This window comes from Python bivittatus, unplaced genomic scaffold (assembly GCF_059951505.1).
Source record: "Python bivittatus isolate LINGU-HERP-01145 unplaced genomic scaffold, Pbiv_v1 ctg000700_np1212, whole genome shotgun sequence".
Classification (NCBI taxonomy): Eukaryota; Metazoa; Chordata; class Lepidosauria; order Squamata; family Pythonidae; genus Python; species Python bivittatus.
In genome coordinates this window covers 792,129-816,208 of record NW_028277098.1, presented here as the reverse complement: position 1 = coordinate 816,208, position 24,080 = coordinate 792,129, and the positions used below count along the sequence as shown (strand labels likewise).

General features: G+C 39.1%; 1 protein-coding gene across 3 annotated transcripts in view; it reads left to right on the top strand.

Moving 5' to 3' along the window:
- The window catches only part of PDE4DIP (phosphodiesterase 4D interacting protein), a 97,097-nt gene that overhangs the window by 2,011 nt on the left and 71,006 nt on the right, over positions 1–24,080 (top strand). For all 3 annotated transcript variants that reach the window (XM_088128522.1, XM_088128521.1, XM_025167067.2), the window contains exons 2-5: positions 12,314–12,390; positions 17,603–17,711; positions 18,462–18,619; positions 19,227–19,344. In XM_088128522.1, the coding sequence (XP_087984648.1) occupies positions 12,314–12,390; positions 17,603–17,711; positions 18,462–18,619; positions 19,227–19,344 (462 nt within the window). The remainder of the gene's footprint in view (positions 1–12,313; positions 12,391–17,602; positions 17,712–18,461; positions 18,620–19,226; positions 19,345–24,080) is intronic.

The following is a 24,080-nucleotide window of genomic DNA, read 5'->3' as shown; positions in this document are numbered from 1 at the left end:
TGAGGAATACTGAAACTGAGAGCTAATGCATTGCTTCAAGATCAGATGGTTAACTTGCTCTTAAAATATCAGGAGTCAAAAACTGTTGGAGATCTACTACAAATTACAAAGAAATCTACCAGTAGAATGATTATATATATGATATCTATATCTATATCTATATCTATATCTATATCTATATCTATATCTATATCTATATCTATCAATCATACTCAACTTAGGGATGCTGCTGCAGCAAAATCCTTTACAGTGTGCTACATTCCATAAAAAAATAATCTATCTGGAGTTTTTCTCTCTCTTTATAATAGAGAATCTAAAAGCATTGTTTTAAAACATCTATGCTAGGAGTGTCACCAGATACAAAATTTACTGACAATCCATGTAAATCTACCTCCTTCAGTCAATAGTGCAGTTAAAACCTTCACTTGGTACCAGTAAAGGGCATTTCTCCAAGCTTAAATGACATGCTGGGGTAGTTTTTTTAAGAGAAAATGGGGGAAAAAAGGACTGGGGTAGGCATTTTGATCCCTCCTTAGGCATTTTGATCCCTCCTTAGTATTGCCTGTTGCTAGCATGAAGCATGGTTTTGAAGCCAGCTGTATTATTATCTTCATCCCTTTCAGACTTTATAAGGTTGGTCCACCAGATGGAGATTGCAAAAATCAAAATTCAGTCAGTGCTCTGTCCTCTGAACTACAGCAGTTTCTGGAGCAATGAAAGTCCCTCTTCCAGAGAGAAAAGGGAAAGCTCCCCCACATATACAACAGTGTTCCTAGTACATGGAAATTTTCCAGACATTTTTGCTGATGATCCTATCAATGACCAATCTGATTATGGAGAGCAGAAACAAAACAAGCTGTTAAGAGGAACTGGACTCTCTGTTTTTCCGAGGACTTCCAGGCAGTAAAGGAAGCCAGAATGCAAGTGGTAAAAGATTTGCTGTGAAATTAATTGCTTTGAAATGGGTGGCTTCCACTGCATTTCATCAATTCATCATACAACAAAACTTTTAAGAGTGGTCAAGAATTGACTGTCATCTGCTCCTTTTTGGGGCATGGTGATTCAGAAAGTAGTTTCTGGGCACCTGCAGACATTTTTGGAGGAGGAGATTATTTCAATGCTCTTTAGTCTGGGTTCCAGCCTGATCCTGGGACAGAAGTAGCAATGGTTCTCCTTCTCCTATGGGAGAAAGACACAAGGAACGTTACTGTTACTACTGCTTTATCTCTCAGCAGCTTTTGATACTGTTGGTGAATGGGATTCTGTGGCAAACACAGTTGTGTACCCCTTTTATAGAGGAGTAAGCTTTGGAGCATCAACTGGGACAATACCTGTCTTACTACTGTATATTTTTTTGAATGTTTGAAAAGTATCAACAGCTGTAGAGATAGAGTGATCCAGCAAGACCAATCTTCTCAAACTGGTCTCTTCACAATGTATTTGAGAGTAACTTCTGTAATCCCTGGTCACCTTGATATTGATTAATGCTAGTTGGAGAACAGCTGAAGTTGTAGTTGAACACACTAGAAAGGGATCAAGTTCAGAAAAAGTTGTAATGGTCGTACTATATATGGATTACTAAAATGTTTGGACAAAATTCTCCATCAAAAATTTCTGAGAAAGCATGATTGTTAAGGATAAGATATAAATTAGGGCATAAAGGAGAGTAATATATGGACAATTTTTACAGTATGAAAAATAAATACCAATGGGGAGGGGTGAAACAACTCCTTTACTTTGGGAAAGACTCAAAATCATAGCAGCCACCACCAACCAAAATAGACTCTTCTCAATTCACTGGATCAGTATTAACTAGGTATAACACAGCTTCACATCTTGATAATAAGGACTTGTACGTAAGAGTTTGCAGTCATATTCTGCAAGAGAAAGGTCACCATGGTGTTGACAGTTGCTGTTGACAAAGCAAGAGCAGCTGACATGCTATGGAGCTGCCAGCCAATGGCTGGCTGCTGTCAGATAGAGAAATTATAAATAGCTGGGTTACTTGATCAGATGTTTATGACTGAGGTATGGTACTCAGCAGCCTTTAGGAAAAGTAATATGGCAGCATCACACATAGTGGCTTTGTCTCAGGAAAAAAGAAGTGATGCTGCTGCTTTTAGTTCGTTAAATATTTGCCAAGTGCTGTATTGCGGTATCCAACACACCATGGATACAGAGACTGCTCAAAGACACAGAGAGAAAGAGAAAAAATGGGGGTGGGGGTGGTGGACTTTCTGACCCTCTTCTTTGTTTCTGATTTCTCAACAGCTATTGATAGCATAAACCATGATATCCTTTTGGCAAGGGTCTCCAAGTTGGATATTGGAGAAACCATTTTTCAGTGACTTCAGAGGGCAGTGCTAAGGTGCTGCTTGATCCTATAGCAGTTCTACTTTGTTGTCAGATAGGCAAATGTGCTGTTTAGCATCTCCATGAAACCACTAGAGTTGTCTAGAAATGTGGCATTCGTCATCAACAGTATGTAGATAACATCAGATTTATCCCTCTCCTTGTTCTTCTTGTTTCTTAAATTTAGGCAAGACTGCAGATATCCCAGATCAGTGCTTGAAAGTGATAGCCAACTGGATTAAATCTAATAAACTGAGGGTACTATCACAGATCTATGATCCCATGCCATTATTCCTTATGGGAAGTCAGTTATTTTCTTCTAGCTTAGCTGCAGTGGTTTGTAACCACAAGTCTTAGGCTTGTGTACCTGATCTATTTCTTAACACTTTTCCACTGGTACCAGTAAAAGACTTGATCCTATGCTTAAATACCAGATGATTAATTAAAGGGATTGCAGATGAAGGAAGGGTTTCTAATCCCTCTTTACTTCCTGTAATCTATAGAAAATCACTACCTCTCAATCTGACTGTTAAATTTAGGAAGAAAGGATATTTTTGTAAGCTTAATTATGGTTTTGGAAATAAATTTTCAGAGGTCACAATTGGGGAGAGAAGGACGCATATTTCTATTTCTATGCAGTGGGGAAAATGAGGGGAGAAGGGACAGAGAGACCCAAATGTAGAAGAGTGAAAATGTTTATTGGTCTCCTAAAAGATGCAGTAATCTGGATAGGAGGTTTTTAAAATATTCAAAGTAGTTGTTACTAGTCTTGTGTATTTGTAATTAGTTTTCCTTGGTATTTATGTTTCTCTGATCAGCCTCTACTGTAGCTCTGCTCTGCTTATGTTGTGTGGGGGGGGGGGCAGGGGAGGGGAGTTGCACATCTCCTTGTCAAGTTATGCCCATGTCAGTTGACTAGAGCAGAAACAAGATAAATCCATCCTCTCTTTATATTGTCTCTTTCCAAACTCTCCATCCTGCCCAGACTTTGCTCTATCTTTCTCCTCTCCTTGATCCCCACCCCTAAATCAAAATGGAATCATAGAGTTGGAAGAGGACTTTTAAGCCAATAAATTCAACCTCTCACTGATTTCAGAATCTAAATTAAAGCATCCAATTAGAACACATCCAGGAAAAGGGGGAAACCACTACCTCGTTAGTAATTGTGTTTTGGTGATCATATTGGTGTTTTTCCTGCAATGTTTAACTGAAATTTGTTCTTCGAATTTAATCTCATTATTCCATATCTTCCACTCTGGGATGATAGAAACACAGGTCTTGGCCTTTTGTGTGACACCCTTTCAGATTTTTGAAGAGTGCCAACATATCCTCCATCAGTCATGTCTTCTCAAGACTAAACATACTCAGCTCCTTTAATTGGTCTTTGTAGGACTTATTTAGGATTCCCAATCATCCTTTTTTGTTTTTTTTTCATGAACCTAATTCTGTTGGTCTGAATTATTTTTAAAGTGCAATGCCCAGAACTTGGAGTGGAATTTGACCAAAGCAGAATAAAGTGAGATGATTAGTCTCAGTTTAGAAATTATACTTCTGTTGATGAAACCTAAATCTTTGACATTCTTGAGCTATGTCACAATTTTAGAGCCCCCTTTGCTTTCATTCAAATGTCATGATTCTAGCCCACGTTTAATTAGCTTGCCAATTGTAGTATAATTAAATACTTGGTCAAAGTTTTGCTGAAGTTAAGACATTGTAAAGTGAGCCCCTTGCTCAAATGCTGACTGTTGTGAAGTTGGCTGGCAGGCAGGCTAGCTGGAATTAGGTTTGTAATGTGCAGGTCCCTGTAGAAAAGGGAAGAGGAGAATCAAGTGGGTGTAGTGATCACCAGTAAGGTCTCCCTGACCTCTGACTCAGCCTCACTTTCAGTCTTTAATGTTAATGTTTCCAATTCAGGGATCATGACTTCAGTTAAAGAATTATCCGTATAATTTAAATGCAAAATTAATTGGCTTTGTCATCTGTTAAATCTGAATAATTGTACTCTGAATTTCCATATACAGTTATAAATTAAAGTATGCAGAGTTGATGCAAATCTCTCTTTTATTGACCTGAACCCTGAATATATCAGGGTGAGCCCACATATTCCATTTTGTAGAATTTTTAACTTGGATATTATAGTAAATATAAAATTAAAAATTCTAATTAAAAACTACTAAAATTAAAAATCTACTTAAAAATAGTGTTTCAACAAATTAATATATGTAAAAAAGCAAAAGAAAACCCAAAATAAAAGTAAGTACAAAGGGAAAAAAAAGAAAAAGAAGGAACAAACAGAATAAACATTATTATAATATATGTATAACGGCAACTCAGTTTTAAAAAGCAAATTAAATCTTCCCCATACAAATCATATTGATCCTCTCCATTGCATTGACAACCATTTCATAGGCTAAAAGCAAGCATACACCTTAGATGTAGGATTTTAAGTCCAGAGTAGGAGTTTCTTTCTAAACAATAAAACCCTAACCCTTAGCTATGCTTCAAGACTGATAAATCCAAAGTTCTTCATAGATTCCATTCTAAGTTTTCAGTATATAATTCAACATCACACTCACATTTTTAAACTTTATTTCTATTTGCAAAACAATATTAACAATAGTTTGGATATCTGACCAAAATGAAGCAACTGTAGAGAAAGCCTAAATCATGTGTGTCAAAGTCTCCTCAAATAAAAAAGCTGACCCTCAGCCCTTCTTAAACATCCACTGAGTTGTCCAATAAACACGAAGAGGATGAATCACCAAAGCTAAAGATCATAAGAAACATATTTAACACAATTTTAAGACATGAAAACATTGATTTGTTAAAACAGGTTATTCCAACTTTATTACAAAATAGTTGCAAATTGAAAATATAGATGTAGGTAATATTTTTCTCTTTAAAAATAAACTATAGCTTTAGAGTCTTCCATAACACTTTCTGATAAAACACGTAATTTTCAAAAGCTACTAGTACATCATGCCCAGTTTGAGCAAACAAAATGTTTTAATTGAATATATTTCCACTCAGCAGTTTTATGCAGTCTAAATTCTACTAATAGCTTATTCCTAATTCCATCCCTGGCAACAAACTGGCTAACTGGGTCATGGTGATTTGTTCATATATTGCATGTGCTTTTCAGCACTTTGGCTCACGGTCTGTTTCTGTCAGCCTATTACAGCTTCTGGGCCCTTATATTTGGAGTTAAAATATCCAGAGTGGTGCCCATGACCAATATGCACACAGACACCTGCTTTGGAATATGTCATGCTCCCTGTACTTACTAATTTTTAAATAGATCTTTAATAAAAGCATCAGCTCCCAGCCACTATTTTATTGCCAAGAATGCCTCTGCCCCAAGAGACATTTTGAGGCTCAGAGGTAAGTTTCACAAATAAAAAGGCAGCTGGCTACAGCATCTGACAGATGACCATCTACCTTCTGTTTGAAGTCCTCCAGTAAAGGAGCATTCACCACCTTATGTGGCAGTCTGTTCCACTGACAGCTTACACAAGCAGAAAATTCCTCTTGATAACTAGCCTGTATCCCTTTCCTCGTAATTTTAACCCTCCAGTTCTACTTTTGCCCTCTGGAACAATACAGATTTACTAGTATCGGGTGGGATTTAAAAATAAATGGTGCACTGGGAAAGGCCTACATTCCTTAACTAAATGTGAAAATCTATTCTTACAAAATGAAGCTCACATGCTGATGAGGGCTTACCCAGAAAATAGTTATAAGAAATAGTTTTATCCCTCCAAACTTTGTTTTTCATGGTGACAGCAGTGGTAGTGTGTGTGTTTTAGTGAAAGTATCTTCCCTACAGCACAGAGCCATATGAACTTTGTAATGCTTTCCAATAAGGATAATTTTAGAATTATAAAATCTGTTTTACAATAGTTTTTCCCCATCCTCTCCTATGATTTGAAAATGATGGAACTCTTAATGCAGGAAGACAAATATGATTTAGTAGGCTTTACTGACACCTGCTGGAATGAAACTCCTGAGTGCATAGCAAGGATTAAAGGATGTGGTTTATTCAGAAGGAATCTTTTCCTTTTCCTTCCCACCAAGTTGGCCATAAATAGGATGCATTAAATATAAACATAAAGGAGTTGCTTATCTTAAACAACCTTGAGAACCTGGAGTGCATAATGTAGTCTTATTTCTTTTTAATCCATACTAAATATATTGGGAACATTTTGTCTCACAAATGTAAGAGACTTTTTTTTTTTGGTGGTTTTGTTCAATCCCTGCTGAAAAACTCAGAAATGGGGAGAGAGGGAATCAGCTTCTTTTCTGTATAGCTGAATATCAGGGAATTGTTTTAAAACATGTGCAGGCCTTTTTGAATTACAAGTCTTGAAAAACTGTTTCAGAAGCAAACTGTTGTGAGAAGGAAAATAATTATTAAAAAAAATAAGGAAGGGAATGTGTTACAAACTAGGTAATTGAGAACATTATTGGCCAATTCCATTTTTAAAGGGTTCTTTGGTAAAATTTATTTATGATAGCTTGCATCCAGTGAGGCTGCATCTAGTCTGAACACCCCCCAGTTTGTCTAGCTGAGAAACTTTTAGTCTGTATGTCAAGGATTTCTAACTTCAGCCCAACCCTAGGAAAAATAAAAAGGACGGTGCTTTCGATCTTCCTGCCAGAGTCCATAAATACAGAATTCAGCAAAACTTGTGCTAATTGTGAAACGCAAAGAATAGCTGTACAACCATCCAATCTTGCATGTGGGGAATGTTTAATGAGAAATTCACTTGTTATAGCAATGAAGCTGAAAGAATTTGTTGTGGAAAGGAAGGGCCTTATCAGCAGCCAGAGGAAGAAGACGGCAAAGGTCAGCTGGGGCAACAGGGGCAACGGAAGGTATGGTGATAGGGACAGCAGAATGCAGGGCAGCCAAAAGAGCAGAAATGGGGGGAGATAGGCAGGTGAGGGGAGTTGAAGTATACCCTACAGTCGTAAATGCGGGCAGGTTGCCAGGTGTCCAAATTTTGATCACATGACTGAGGGGCACTGCAATGGCCATAACCTCGAGGACCAGCTGTAAATACCATTTGTTCAGTAACTTCAAACAGTTGCTGAACAAATGGTTGTTAAGCAAGGACTACCTGTACAAGGAAGGAGATTCATGTTAGAGATCAGGATAAACATGCTGATTGCATAAGGTGTCATCCAGTAGAATGGGCAGTTACATGAAGTGGTGAGTTCTCCTTTAAAGGAGGACTTCAGACATTCTCTAGTGGATCCTGCATTGAGTTGAACTAGATGATCTTTAGGGTCCTTTACAACTCTATGATTCCATAATTATTCAGGCCCCTTAACATTGGGTCAGCTTTCCAGATGCCTTTGGAAGATACTACTACTCTATATCAAAATATTTCATGTTCCCTAGCAGCCCATGAGTGAGTCAGCCCTAAGTCATCCATAGGTGTACCACTGTATTAAAACAGTGTTTTCCCACTTAAACTAACATTATTCAATGACAGCTGCAAGATGTGTAAAATCTGTTACAGTTTGCCATTTGTTATTTCAGAGGCGAAATTCACTGACCAGAAGTGTGCAGGGTTAAAAAGGTACATATTGACTGGTCCAGGCTGATGCAGGCATGCACCCTAGCCTTACAGTAGTCAGCTTCATATGCTGCTATTCTACTGTTTTCTCCTAACGCCACTGGTGTATCAGAACTGCACAGGGGTGCTAGACTCAGCCAGCCGTACTGTTGGTGCTTTAACTCTATGGCTGTGAGGCTGAAACAGCATAACAGTGGAATGACAGGGCACCTCCACCCTGCTTGCCTCCTGAACAGAACACAGACAAATCTAGGTGTTGGGAATTTGTTGCCTTCCTCTAGAAAGGAAAACCAAGGAAATGGTAAATAAGAATGTTGATTGTGACTCAGCATCCTTCATGATTTCAATCTGTTTTTTAAAACTTTATTTAATTTAGGTTATGATTGCGTATGGTTTAGGAAGATTGGTGCAAGAAGGAGGTTAGAGATGACAGAGTCCTGCATCCAGATTTGCCCCATTCCCTCTGCATTTGTGATTGACAGATGTTTTTTTCCCACCCACTAATGGTGCTAAAGAGCAATGCCAGAGGAATCAACCAATCACTTTGCTTATCATTTGTTGCACATGCATAATCATTACAGCATCCTTTGGCAGGGAGTCAGAACAGGCACAATAAAGGCAAGAAACAGCCCAGCAATTAGGGGCAGCAAATGTCACATGGTATACAGTATTTTGCCAGCTCAAAGATTGGCAAATAGCATTTTAACTCAGCAGCAGGGAAAGGCCAAAGTAGAACTATTCAAATCAAGCTATTTTTTCAAGACAATTTCAAGAAGTGAAAATAACTTGTTTTTATTAACTGGTCAGATAATATGGGAGCTTCAATCTAAAATAAAGATTGCAGTTAACACAGACACAATGGCTGTGCTATTATACTCTAAGAATTCGCCTTTGCAAAAAAAAAAAAACACCATGAAGACAGCTTGGAGAATCCCTTGCAGGATTTTTAATTTTATTGTGATCTTAATAATATATTAGCTATTTTGTGGAGTTTTTTTAACTTGGCAAAATAAATAGTAATAAAGCATTGAGCATTGAGCATTCTTTTTCTGCCCCTATTTTCCACGAATAAACACCTTTGCTTACATTAAGTAGACTCACTCAGCCAGTTGTTGTGTGGGTTCTGCAAAACTTCCCCTCTGTTGTTACAGGACTTCCTGATTGGCCATATACATATATAGTGTCTAATTATCATCTGCTATGGTACTTTAAAAAAAAAGCTCATCCATTCCTATTGCTGTGTGCTAATACAAAGATGTTAATATGAATCCTTATCTGAAAGCAGTATGTACGGAAAGGATATTTTCCAGTAAATGACAAACTGAAATCAGTGCAACTACTGAAAGAACCTGTGCAGTCTTAGGCTTCTGGGCACAGAAGAGTTCCAGTCACAGGACATAATTGCTCAGCGTTAGCCTACATTTGTCAAGCTACTAATGGAATATTGTGGGCAGGTCTGGCATTCCTGTTTTTGAAAGGATATTGACAAACTGGAGCACTGTTAGAAAAGAATGCTCAAGATGTTGAGGTGGTTAGAATTTAAGGGAACAGCCGGTCATATTTAGCTTAGATAAAATTAGATTAAGGAGAGATGATAGCACTCATCAAATATCTGAAAGTTGGAGCAGGTGGTTTGCTGTTGCTCAGGAAGACAGGACTAAAAGCAATGAATGGAAATTATATAAAAGCAGATTTTTATCTAAGTATTAAGAGACATTTCTTAATACTAAGAGCAGGAATGGCAGTATATTCAGCTAAAACACCTTATGAGTTAATAATTTGGTCTGCATATATTATCAGTTGAGATCTGCTTTGGATTCTTCCAAACCTATAGTATTTTATAAGCCATTCAACAGGTTACTAAGATCATATTAGTTATTTGCAAAAACTTTGGATTAAAGATTTGGGATATTAAATGTAAGATTATGGAGAGATGCTTGCAGATACAATGTCCCACTATAGTCCTGTTTTGTTCTAATATTTGTAAGTTTGTCAATATGGTTTGAGGAAAAACTATGTGTAAAGACAGGGCATCTGCAGGAGTGGGCTGGGCCGCGACCCCAATGAATTAAATTCTGACTTCTGTGAATTATAAAATGAGTGCTGGTGGGTTGCATGCTGTCTGCAGACCACATTTTTGCACCCCTGACAAGATATTATGGGGAAGCTAGGTAGCCATCTGTTGGGTGCTGTAGTGGCAGACATACTGCATTGCATTTGAGAGACTTAATATTCTCTAAAATACGCTGAACCCTGATTCTCCGATTCCTTCAAACAATATAAAGCCATGAGCAAAAGAAAGATCCAGAAGCACAACAGAATAGTACAAAAATATAATAGTTCTTAAAGTGCTGAGAAAAATAAAAAGTTCTTCATATGCTCTTGAAGAAACTCTGTGCAGGTAGAACTAGGTGAGCCTCTGCATATCAACTATTTCACAGATGCAGAACCAGCTGTCTTTGCTCCTTTGGGTGGGGTGGCTGATGGGTGCCTTCGCCTGATTATCTTAGACCTGAGTTAAATGAATAGAGGAAGAGAGATTCCTGCTTGAAAAACTAAAGTCATAATACAAGTAGCCAGTCATTGGCATAATATGATTATACTTGTTTATTCTGGAGAAAAATCTGGCTGTCCTATTTTTAACTAACTGAAATTTACAACCACATTCAAAAGCAGCTCCATGTCTAATATATTGCAGTGCTGCAACTAAGAGAGTACCATAATGAGTGAATAGGTTTTGCAAAGCTGTACTTCTCCACGTATGGCTATCAAATTGTATATCAGGCTGAAATGCTAATTCATTTAATTCACATGCATATTTATCACACCGCTGCTTCTAGTTTCAGCCAATGATTGTGTTGTGTGTGTGTGTGTGGGGGGGGGGTTGTTTCTTTTTGCTTGTTGTTTGTATATGTCTGACTTACCACCACGAGTAACAGAAAATGTTGCCTTGTAGTTCTTGCAATATACTTTTGTATTGTATAGTTCCAACTTGCTCAAAAAAAGGAGGAAGGCTTTCTGTAGCTTGTCGCTAAATGAACGTTTGCATTTAGGAGGCATCTCTCTGTTTCTTAGCAATGCTTTGAAGACTAGCATTGGAAAGACTTTTGTGGTCACAGAGTAAACTAAAATATAAATTATGTTGTACCCGATTCAGTATATTTGTGATGGTAGGTTTTAAATTTTAAAACCATTTTGCCCACATGGGCACCCCATCTGGGTCTCTGCAGCTTACATTCATTTCTGAGTTATCTTATTTACTACAGTTGTCAGCAGTAAACATCAAAATTCCAAAGCAGTTGCCACTTACCAGGTGCAATAAGCAGCAGTGAGCACAGGTGCACATGGATAACGGAAACGGAGAATGGAGTAAAGCTTCTCTTTCACCTCCATCTCCTATTCCACCAGGAGGCACCTGCCATTGACTATTGCTCCCATGTTGCTACTGCCCACTCTGTCTCCCATGCTGCTGCTGCTGTTGCTGCTGCCGCCACAAGATGAACCTCCTATTCCTCACACTACTGCTGCTAGCCAGCCAGGATGGGTTCCTGGAAATGGGATCGTTTTTCTGGTTTGGGGGTGGGTACCCATGCCCAGTGTGCCTCCCCCAAATCCTGTACTGTCCTTGCAAACCCAAGATATCTGGTCACCCAACTATGACCCACAATCATGATTAGAGCTCCTGGGGAGAGCTCCAGGGTGCCTGCAGGAGGCAGAAGGAATGTGTACTCATGATAGTCCGTCCTTCCTTCCTTCCCAAATGGCTAGGCAAATGCACATAATATCTACTGAAAATTTGGACAGAGGGGCACTAGCTTTATTTTACTTTGTGTGGAGTGGGGTGAGGAGTGTTTTTTTATGGGAACTCTGGGAATTTAGGGAGCATGCTTTAAACTCTCCTACTCATCTGCTGGAGGCATTCCACAGCTGTTTTCAGCTTTTTGATCAATCAGTTTGTTTGATCAATCAGTTTGTTTTGTGAGATACTAGGGGTGAACAGGGAATGAAAATAGTGCCCTGTGGAAATACTAGTGTCCCTAGTATTAGATGAAAAGAAAAAAAAAGATTCTTTGTATGTTTATTTAAACTATTTGTATCCCACCTTTAAAATAAATCCCTAAAATTTATTTCAGGGATTAAAATTAAAATATTAAAATAATTTTTATTTTAATATTTTAATTTTTAAAATATTTTTAAAATATTTTTTTAAATATTAAAATACATTAAAATGTATTTATTTTAAAGAGTTTAGGTTGTTTCTTCCATAAGTATGTTTGAAATAAAAAGCAACTCACTTCGGAGTTTGAATTTCTAGCACAGGAAGTTTAGAAGTATAGTTTAGTAGATTATGATGATTCTTCATTGTTTGTTCTTTTTAGAACATTGAGCTAAAAGTGGAAGTGGAGAGCCTGAAGCAAGAGCTCCACGAGAAGCAGGAAAGCTTGGATAAAGCATGGTAAGTGAAGAGTATTGTGTAGATAGAAATTTTATGAACGTATTCCCTGATCAGCAGGAGTCACAATTGTTATATGCTACACCAAGGGGCACCAAACTTTTTCTGTGAAGGGCCAGATCCTGCCTCTCCTCGACCTCTGTGGGCCCAGAGGGCCTGAAGGCCAAGAAGTATGGCGGCCATTGGATGGCACTGGTCTGCCAGCAAGGAGGCCACTGATAAGCCACTGCTGCCCAGGATGCTTCACCCCCAACCTCAGCCCCACCCCTCTCCCTGTCGGTTCAGCTGAGGCTAAGGCCTGGTGATCTGCCACCTGCCCACCTGTCCATTATTAGCTTGCAGGCAGCAAGCCAGATTTGGCCCACAAGCTGTAGTTCCCCTACCCCTGTGCTAAACCATACTCATTCTCATATATATCTTTCAAGGGGTTTTCCCCAGACATACTTGGAAAGGCCAGAGATTGAACCTGCAATTCTCTGTGGGCAAAGCCAAAACTCTACCACTAAGCCACAACCATGCTCTTTATTGCTAAACATTCCTTTTATCCTGTGAACACTTATTGTACTGGGCTTTGCATAGACAGTAATGGTAGAATCTGGGGAAAATCCCTTTTGCAGATGGCATCAGGAAAAATGGATACATTTGTTGAGGATTTGGAGGTCTCTTTAATTACATATTGTTGATATTTTTCCCATTATCTAATGTAACTTTTAATAACTTTTTGGCATTACCTTTTGCATTGCATTTAATTTTATGTTAACACTGCATTTGAACTTCATAAATGTTCTTGGGACTGTACCTTTGTTCCTGTAATTTTGGATTTTGTGGCCAGTTGCACAATAAAAGAACAAGAACGATGAACTGATAGTGTTGTAGAATAAACTTCCAGTTCTGCTATAGGTAGTCCTTGAGTTACGACCACTCATTCAGTGACTGTTCAAAGTTACAACGGCGATGAATGAGTGGTACTTACAACTGGCCTTTGAAGTTCCAGCCTTTGCAGCACCACCGTGGTCACCTGATTGCAATTCTGGAGCTTGGCAACCAGCTCACACGATGGTTGCAGTGTCTGGTGGTCATGTGATCACCATTTGTGACCTTCCCTGCCAGCTTCCCACAAGCAAACTCAATGGGGAAGCTGGCACAAAGGTTGCAAGTCATTCCTGGAAGTTGTTTCCAAGGAGCTCCCCCTGCCTGCCTGCACTCCATAGTGCACACACACCCACAGTGCCCCCCCCATGATCCCTGCCAGCTTGCCCACTCTCTGTAGCACCCATCTGCAGCCCCCGCTAACCCACCCACAAATCCCACTGACCCATTCATGCTGTGTATTGCCTGCCTGCAGCACTCCCACCCCCATGGCACCTACGCACCCTCCTGTGCTCCTTGCCTGGGACTCCCACCTCTTCCCACTTAACGACAGCAGTGGTCCTGTGGTTACGACAGCAACCAGGACTGCCGGGATTGCTGTTGCTAAGCAATGCAGTCATGTGATGCATCACTTAACGACAGAAATTCTAGTCCCAATTGCTGTTGTAATCCGAGGACTACCTGTAGTCCTGCTAACTTGCAGCTAGGCATCATTTACTAAAATACATAATTGTGTCAAGAAATTGATATACTAGATCTACGTATTCTGTTTCAGTTGGTAAACTTGGGTGTTCTCGATAATATACTTCCGCCTGTAGCAGAAATCCTCAAAAGTTGAAAAATCCAAGGAAGCTTTTGTAAGTTCTAAACTGTGTGATAAAAGTCAAGTTGAATGAGGGAAAAGAAACTGAGGTATATCTAGATGAAACAGAGGTGCTCCTGGACAAGCAAATGGCAGGTAAAGGAAAAGGAAGTCATTCTGTGCAGGAGTAATTCCATCAGTCTGCTTCTAGATCGAGTTCAAAGTGCTGAATATGACCATATTCTCCTCACAGTGTATCTGCAAATCATTGTACAACTGATTGTTCATTAGCTATAAACACTGAAAAGCAGGAATAGTTCTTACTTTCAAAGATATTAGAAATAATAGTTGGTGCTTATTTTTGTCTCCTATCTTGGCTTCTAGAAAGGCAAGAGAATTGCTCCTTTTAAAATGAAAGCTGGGAAACTAGGAGTATGGCTCAGCCGGGAAGTTGTTTTCTTGCTTGCTGAACTCTTGTGAATGTATGCAGTGATTCCTGAGGCATCTGACAGACAAGATTTTAGTTTTGGTCAAGAGAATGTACTAGATATAATAAAAATAATCTATTGTGTCATAGATCAAGTGGAGTACCTCTGCTAAAACTATGAAACTGCATGGCTTCTCTTTTCCTGAGGCTTGAGAATATGGTTGGGTTTGCTCATTATTCCCTAAGCTATTTGCTTTACATTTGTTGAATGCCATTTAATGTCTAGGATTTGGGTTAGAAAATATTTTTCTCCCCATGCAAAATCACATTTTGTACTCTAAACTGTAGAAAAACTAAAATACATCCTTTGATTCTGAGCATCACAAAGAAACTTAGATAGATTTCCATCTAGGTGATTACAACTTTTGATGATACCACTACACTGAAGATGAGATCTGATTAAGTTGTGTCGCAGCAGGAGTTTTATAAATGTATTCCTCTCTGTTTATAACAGAACAATTGGGTTTTTAAAAGAACATTGTCTTCAGAAGTGACTGTTTATGAACTGCCCTGTAAAAGCCTTGACCAAAAACAACCCAACACTTTAAATTCCTCAACAGCACGAAACCACAATACACTTTATTTAATACACCAATTTATGATACACTTAATATATCAGTTAAGTCTTAATGAGATGTATGATATGATGGGATATTTCATTAGGGATAGGCATCAGTTGGGCAGTCCTGGGAGAAGTTACAGCTGCGTTAAGGTATTGCAGACAGATCTACATTAACACACTTATGTACTGAGAATCACCTTTGGGAGATCAACTTTGAACCACCATGCAACCCTTTATTTCTTTATATCTGAAGAAAGATTTGTTAAAGAAAAGCTTGGAGAGAGAAGGTTAAGAAATTCTGTATGTGTGGATGGATGGGTGGGTGGGTGGGTGGGTGGGTGGATGGATGGATGGATAGATAGATAGATAGATAGATAGATAGATAGATAGATAGATAGATAGATAGATAGATAGACAGACAGACAGATATCCAGTCAGTCAGTCCCAATAATCATTGAAAGAGTCATTCTATAATTAAGGGTTTGCTGTTGCACAAAGATGCCACTCTATTTTAGGGGACATATCCTTCCAATGTATATGATTAGCTTAATTTTATCTCCAAACCACCACAGAGGCAGCTTAAATATGTATTTAGCTATTCCAGTTTTAAAGTAATATTTTCCCTTTTCTCCTGACAGAAATCTTGCCATCTGAAAAATCTGTAATGCCTGCTGGACAATGTTGGTGGTCAGGGCTGGTATCTATCTAACCCTACTGGCCATATTAGGCTGCTGTGGGGCTGCCTCCTACCTTCCAATCACTGGGCCTGGTTCTATTAACACAGTTCTAGAAGAACATGAGACATGTTTTTAACCCATTTGGTGGTTTTTTGAAAGAGTACTAAATCTGTGTTTTTTTTTAAAAGGGACCAGTGCCCCAGTCAGTTTACACTGGAGAAAGAGCTGAATTTTGTCAGCTGTTTATTGTCCAAATGAATGCATTACAGAGTTTGGGCTGTTTCTGCTGACAGTGAGTTTCACATGCCCAAACTTTCTACTGTTTTTATTAATTTAGTGGTGGGCAGTGGCATTTTGTGTCCTCCAACTCCATTTGGAATATTCCTTCTTGCCAGTAGGCCATCCTTCTCTTGCTGGATTTATGGATTTGGGATATATGGGTGTAAGGGAGTCAATTCTGTTTGTTTCTCCTATTTAGCCTGAGCAAATAGCTACAAGCAGCACCAAAGGTTGTAGGGTGAATCACAGCCACTTGCTGTCATTTTCTGGCAACACCTACTGATTCTTCCCTCACTTCACCTGGTGTCCGACTGACAAGTCCATAGGCTCTGTGCAGGGCATGTCCAGAAACAAAAGTACAGTGGTACCTCAGTTCATGAACTTAATTCGTTCCACGATTCTGGTCGCGAACCAAATTGGTCGCGAACCAAATCAAATTTCCCCATAAGGTTCAATGTAAATAAGGTTAATCCGTTCTGACCCCTATGAATGTGGTCGCCAACTGATTTTGGTCGCCAACCAAATCAAATTTTCCCATAAGGTTCAATGTAAGTAAGGTTAATCCGTTCTGAACCATATGTATTATTTTTTTTAAACCACAAAAATATGAAACAAAGTACAGTACAGTACAGTATGAAGAGAGAGAATACTAACCTTGCTTGAGGCGACTTCTGGCATGGAGGACAGGAAGGTGGGTGGGGAGGCGGTTATTGTTTGGAGGGAGAGTCCCCCTCGCTTACAGGAAGCCACGACCACGTGTCAGAGCAGGGAAGATGGCCACGGGTCGTGTTTGTCACCCGATGCGGAGTTCGTGAACGGAAGCAAAATTTTGCGAACAGTGCTGTTCGTGAACCGAATTGTTCATGAACAGTAGCATTCATGAACCGAGGTATTACTGTAAATTCTCCTGATGCTCCTTCAATAGCTCTTTCCTTTGCAACAGGGTTCCTTGTCAATGGTGTGCGTGAGCATCATCATCCACAACAGCAACTGAGGGGAGGCGGGGGAGAGAAGGGAAGGCCTTAGAAAGATCCGGGGGCAGGCTGACTAGTGGGATAGCCCATGCTGGGAGACTATTACTTACTCCTGAAATCATCGCAATAAGGAACAGATGCACAGGCCCATATATGTATGAAGGCAATGGCTGAGAGGAGGCAGGGTAGGAAGATAATGGGGTGGGCAGTATGGTGGCATATGCCAGGGTGGAACATTGGCAGTGGCAGATAAGAGGCAGTAAAGAAAGGAAAGGAAGTTGCTAGTAAGAATGGCAGCCTAGTATAGAGGCAGTGCAGAGGAGAGAAGAGGGGATGATGCACACCAGCCGTGCCCCACTTATTCCATGAAATCACTCAGAGTTCCTACCAAATTTTATTTCTGCTGAAACCCAGAACAACCAAAACATGACAGGCTTTGTTGTTGCTGGACCAAGTCTGATCCAAATAGTTTGGCAAAACTTCCAGAACACTAAGATTTGCTATGCATTAGAAAGAAAACATATTTTCCATTCTTTGACCATCATCTAAAACTATGAATTTCAGGACAGAAGCAGAGAACCAAAGCAATAAAAATGAAGCCGAGATCTGTCACCAACCAAAGAATAAGCATGTCTGTGAGACCCTGGAAAAAAAAATCCAGACACTGCAAGAGGTAAGAAAATGCTGACTATTTTGGTTGACCTCATCAAGCTATACTGTTTGCTGTCATGGCTATGGACAATTTCAGGAAGCCCCATGGAAAGAAATCTTTCAAAACAAAGCCAGTCATATTTTAAAGCATGAGAGAAGACATTTAAACCTAGTACTGGTTATTGCATTATTCCAGTATGAGAGCTTATAGTTTGTGGATATTTGGGACAATCTGGAGTCCAAGATTCTATTTTTTGCAGCTGAAAGTGGTGTTTCCATTGAGGTGAATCACTTTCTTATTTCATTGAAAGAAAACATTAGGAAGCCACATGGTTGCAAAGGCTAGTCCCATCTCTGGCAACCCTACTGGCTATGACTCTGAAGCATTTTCAAAAGGGATTGAGGTGTGTTTAGAAATTATTTCAGAGAATTTGGAAGAAATGTCGATGGAAGGAATGTTAATGTTCTTGCATTTATTTAGTTATAAGATGGCCAATTGATGCATGTGAATAGCCTATCCTTCACTGTACAATCATTACTCCAGGAACCCACAGACTTAATGTTACCTTTGGAAATCTTTTAACATCTCATATAAATATAAATTAACATTATTTTCAACCACTCTGCTCTCTGGTTTAGATGCAGCAACAACCACCATGATAGGTTATGCATCTTCCTTCATATTCCAGTGCAAAACAGTATGATACTCAGTTGTCTAAGTCTTCTGGAGATTAAATCATCTGTCTGGTATCACCCTGGGTTCTCTCTCCAGGAGATGCAGTCTGCAAAAACCAAAGCAGAGAGGATGGCAACCTTAGCTGAAGTTGAAAAGAAACGCTGTCTGGAACTCAACAAGCAGCTGATGGAGCTTTCTAAGAAGCAAGATGAAATTAAAAAAAGCCACGCTCTTCTTCTGGCAAAGAAGGACAAGTGCGTATCTGTAGCTTTTGTATCACTGCATTTGTGTGTTCCACTCATGAGGGGAAAATATTTTGTGATGTTCAAGAAGTGTGTTTTATTTTCATTTTAAATCCTTCTGAATGGAGGCCTGAACAAACTTGGTCTTTTTCTTTGTGATATGTGTTGTATGTTTAATTCTGAGTCTTGTTGATATACATTGGGATACACAAACTACAACCAACAAAGCCTGAGGTATATCAGAGCTCTTTCAAAAGTTGTACCAATAATTTTATATTAATTTCATAGTAGAAAAATATATCTGTATAGGAAATAATAACATTAGCTGCACTTAATTTAATTTTAATTAAATTTAAATCAAATCAAATTAGTTTTTCTTTTGCACCATCCCTTAGTATGTCACTCAAAGGTAAGTAATTTATCCCAGTAGTAGTAGTGGTTGTAATAGTAGTTCTTGTGTTGTTATCATCATCATCATCAGTCTTTTTCTCAAAACGTTAAATGGTTCATTGTAAATGTTTGGCATGGTCTAGTTGCCATTCGGAAAGCAGTGATGTCAAAAAGCCACCTCTGTCCAGTGTTTCCCTGCTAAGTTAACCAGCACATTTCCCCTCTACAGGAAGATTGAGGAGCTGATAAAGAATCTGAAAGAGAAGGAACAGCTCCTTGAGCTGCAATCCACAGAGGAACAGAATCTGCTGCAGTGTTTGGAGAAACCCCAGGAAATGAAAATGCAGGTAATAATAAATTCTACACATGCTTTTGGAGCACTAGATTAATGGACCTGTGAGATGAATTTAGAAAGAAAGTTAACTAGGATGGTTGAATAGATAACAGAGTAGAAGATGGCATGATGCTACAGTTATTGAGCACAGCAGTCCTTCCTTGCAGTTTGTAAGCAAGTATGGAAAACACAGCAGTGGCCAAAGTACTAGAAAAGATCTTTTTTCTTTCTTTTCTATTTTTCTTCTACCTTTTTTCTTTTTGTACTCTAGCTTTTTCTTTTATTTCTTCCTCTTTCTTTTTTATTTCTTACTTTCTTTTCGTTTGTATTAATTTTTACTCGTTTCTTAAAACTTTCAATAAAATTATATTTAAAAAAAAAGAAAAAGAAAGGATCAATTCCAATAACAAAAAGAGGAGTGCTAAAGAATGCTTAAACTACCAAGCAATTGCACTTAGCTCGCCTGCTAGTAAATCCTGGATTACATCCAAGGTGAACAAAGACAAAAAAGTTTGAATTCTTTTATTTACAGCATAAAGAGCTTATCAAAGCTGTCTTCAGCACTTAAACCTGCAATTAATTCCTTCTTTGTTTCAATCTTTGTTTCTTATTCTTTTAACTGCTTCTTGATCTCTCTTATCTGCCTTACTGTCAAATTCTGAAAATCAACAATTTTAGTGATTGTAACATGGCAAGAATCTCAAAATTGTTAACTTCACAAGGAATAATATCAGATGGTATTTCTGGCATAAACATAACTTTCTGCATATCTCCCATTTGAAATGGGATTTTAGCCAGAATTCCCACTAAACAAGTAAATAATTTCCTCCTTGCAACTTCAGTCCTTCATTCTGTAATAGCCTCTCTAAAAGCCGGGCTGGCCAGGGAGTGGTGATGGTGGTGGTGGTGGTGGTGGTGGTGGGACTGTGCAAGAGACAACTGTGTCATAGAAGAAGAGGAGGAGAAGGGAAAGACAATTTCCCTTATCTTCCCAAAATCCCAGAAGCAGTTAAATTAAGTTTTCAGTTTATCAGCTCCCTTCAAATATTTATTTTTTAATGAGACGGCTACTTTCTAATTTGAGTGGTACATTATCTTTTTTTAATTGCACAGATCTATGAAGAATTAACCTGTGAATAGCCATTGTATTCTGAAGGAACACAGAATCATACAAGAAAGACACCATTTTGGCCATCAAGTCCAACCTACTCTCTTTTCATGATTCCAAATTAAAGAGTCCACACTAGATAGCTGCCCAGCCTCTGCTTACAGAGAAGTCCACCTCTTACCTAGCTAAGTGATTCTACTGTTGAACTGTTTTTACAATATTTTTTCTATCACTGAGCCAGAATCTGTCTTTTAATTTAAATCCATCGTTCCAGGGGCTGTCCTCTGAGATGTCATAAAGCAGATCCATCTTCTGCATGACACCCTTTCAAATAGTGAAGAATGCTATCATAACTCCTCCCAGTCTTCTCAAGTCTTAAACATTCCCAGTTCCATGTATTGTTGAAGGTATCATCCTGGGCACAGAGAGAACTGCTCCTGTCTGTGCTCCTGCCCTCTGAGGATACCAGCCACAGATGCTGGCGAAATGTTAGGAAACAAAACTTCCAGAACACAGCCACACCAGCCATTCCCAGTTCCTTTAATCTCTTTTCCTAGGACTTAGTTTGTAATCCAGTGGTCATCCTAATTGCTCTTCTCTGAACCAGTTTGTCTGAAGCCTTCTTAAACTGTGATTTCCCAGTACTGGATATGAATTCAAGGTGGAGTCTAACCACAACAGAATGAATTGGAATGATTACTTTCCATAATCTGAAATATATATTTCTCTTGATGTAGCCTCAAATTGCATTTGCCTCTTTTGAAAATTTGGCTGATAATAATTAAGAAAGAAAATAGAAAGGCAGAGAAAGCCAAATAAACAGACAAACAAAAAGGAAAAAAATTACAAAGAAAACTAGAAACACAAAATCTACTTCTACTGGGACTCCCAGATGAGGTGTACTAAAAACACTGTACAAACAACTCCTCTATAGCTGACAACCTATTTCCTTTAAAAAGTAAAAAAAAAAAAAAAAGAACAGCTATTTTTTAAATTCAGACCATGCCACAGCAGTAACTTTCTTTGCGGCACCTGGATCAAATAACTTCTTCATGCCAGAATCTAAGAACAAACAAAATAGTGTTTGAAAAAATAAAAAAAATTAATATGTTTTTGTTCAGCTGCCAGAGGAGATTAACTGAATAACCCACTTCTGAACAAATCTGGAAAAATCATTATCTTCTTTGCTTTGCTTCCCATGTGAGAGATCCCACTTGTCAATATAGATGCAGAATGTGGTCATGTACTATAAATCTCATAATAAAGGGAGTGGGGTTTTGAGCTAGATGAGTGGAGGTAGAATCTAGCATGATAAAAGAGACTCTGATTTCAAGCTTGAATGCACTGAAGAAATTTCATGTATAACCTTTTCCCATGAAACCTGCCACATGCATTTCTTTCTCAGCATTTAAAGGAATGTTTAGTCATCATAAATTATTTCTGTGATGAAGACCCTGTAAACAGGTAACTTAATATTCAAGATACTTTTTTACTTTCAAAATTGTTTCTACATTCTGTGGTTTATCAGAATTTTCAAGCTGAGTAATTCTTGTTTGATCTTCCCCTTGTCTTTTCCTCCTACTGAATATTTATTTATTTATTTATTTAGCATATTTATATAGCCGCCCATCTCACAAACACGTGATTCTGGGTGGCAACACAACAGTTAAAAACTCCATAATAATTTAAAAATAATAAAAATAAATAAAATAAACAGATATAGTAAACAGATAAAATAAATAGATAAAACCCAAGAAGCAGGAAAACAAACATCACTTAATCTCATACAGCCACCTTGCAGGGTCTCCCTGGGATCCCCAAGACTGGTGAAAAGACCATGTTTAAAGGGCCTGTCTGAAGGCTAACAGAGATGGAGCTAACCTCACCTCAGGGGGAATGATGTTCCAGAGGGCGGGGGGCCACAGCAGAAAAGGCATGCCTCTGGATCCTACCAGGTGGAACTCCTTTGGAGACGGGATCCGCAGCATACCCCTCATGCCTGACCTGGTGGGATGAGTAGGTGTAATTGGGAAGAGGCAGTCCCTCAGATAACCTGGTCCCATGCCATGTAGGGCTTTAGAGGTCAAAACCAGCACCTTGAATTGCACCCGGAAGCAAACTGGCAGCCAGTGCAGCTTGCAGAACAGAGGTGTAATGTGTGCCCTCCTAGAGGCACACATAATTGTTCGCACAGCCGTATTCTGCACCTGCTGAAGCTTCTGGATGTTCTTCAAGCGCAGCCCCATGTAGAGCTCATTACAGTAATCCATTCTGGAGGTGACCAGGGCGTGAGTGACTGTGAGTAGAGCCTAATGGTTGAGGAAGTAGAACAAAGCTGTGCAAAGGCCCTCCTAGCCATGACTGCCATCTGCTCATCAAGCAGGAGTCGAGTCTAGAAGGACCTCCAGATTGTGTACTGGGTCTGTCTGGGGCAGTACTGGTACTGGACCATCCAGTACCAAAAACAATAAAGTCCTGGAAACAGAAGGCCCAAAAACCCAGAGCTACTCAGTCTTGCCAGGGTTCAGCTGAAGCCTGTTGTTCCCCATCCAAACCCTACAGCCTCCAGGCACCAGGACAAGACGTCTACCGCATCACTTAGTTTGCCAAGGGGGAACAGTGCTGTCTCTAACCCATATCCAGGCCTGAATCCCAACTGAAAGGGGTCCAGATAATCTGCTTCATCCTGGGCCTGCTCCCTGCAGTAGGTCCTGCCTCCCTGCAATATAGAACAGTACTAGAGCAAAATCATCTAAATGCAGTCTAAAGGCTCTACAGTAGATAACCATGCACACACACAGCTGGGTCAGAAAAATAGTTAAACAGAAGAGCAGTGCAGGACAAGAGTGATATAAGGGTGTGCTTGAAGTAGAAACGATGTTTTTTTATTGAGCTCAGAACAAAGTACTATACCTGGTATGTTCAATCAGAAAGTTCAGCTCAAGTATTCCATATTCTGTTGGAACAAAATCCAAAGTTTTCTGATTGCTTACGCCATCTGAAATAATAGGAACTTGGTCTGAGTCCTTGATCCCATATTTTTTTAGCTACGGGATATAAGATCCCTGTGGTAATCCTTGCTGAGTGCTACTGGCCTACCAATTTGCAGAAATACTGTATTTGCAAAAGTGATGATTTTTTTAAAAAAAATAAAAATATACATAGACATTCAAAGCAGCTCTCATGGGCACAACAGAAAAATTTGTTCTTAACTGAAGCGCTGGATCTAACACAAGACACAGAGTTTTCATCAGCATTCCTCATTACCAGTTCATTAGCATCTCCCAGAGAGAATGCTTCATTACAGCGAAGCAGGTACACTTACACATCTATTGCTATGACATATGAGAATTTTCATGCATTTCAAAGGAGTGGCACAGGTGCAAGGCTGGTTAATGAGTACTGCCATTAACATTACAACAGCAGAACAAAATAAACCACTATTATAATTTTACAAGGCTCTGCCAACAATATCAGCACTTAACTCATATACTAGCAGCTCATCGGTGAAACAGGAGAGCCAAAGCTCCCCATGCAAACCAACCAACACAGATATTATTTCCAGTTTCTTAAATGCACCCAAAGTTCAATATCAACAAGATGAAAAAATAATGTACAAGAATGCATAGATACCAAAATCT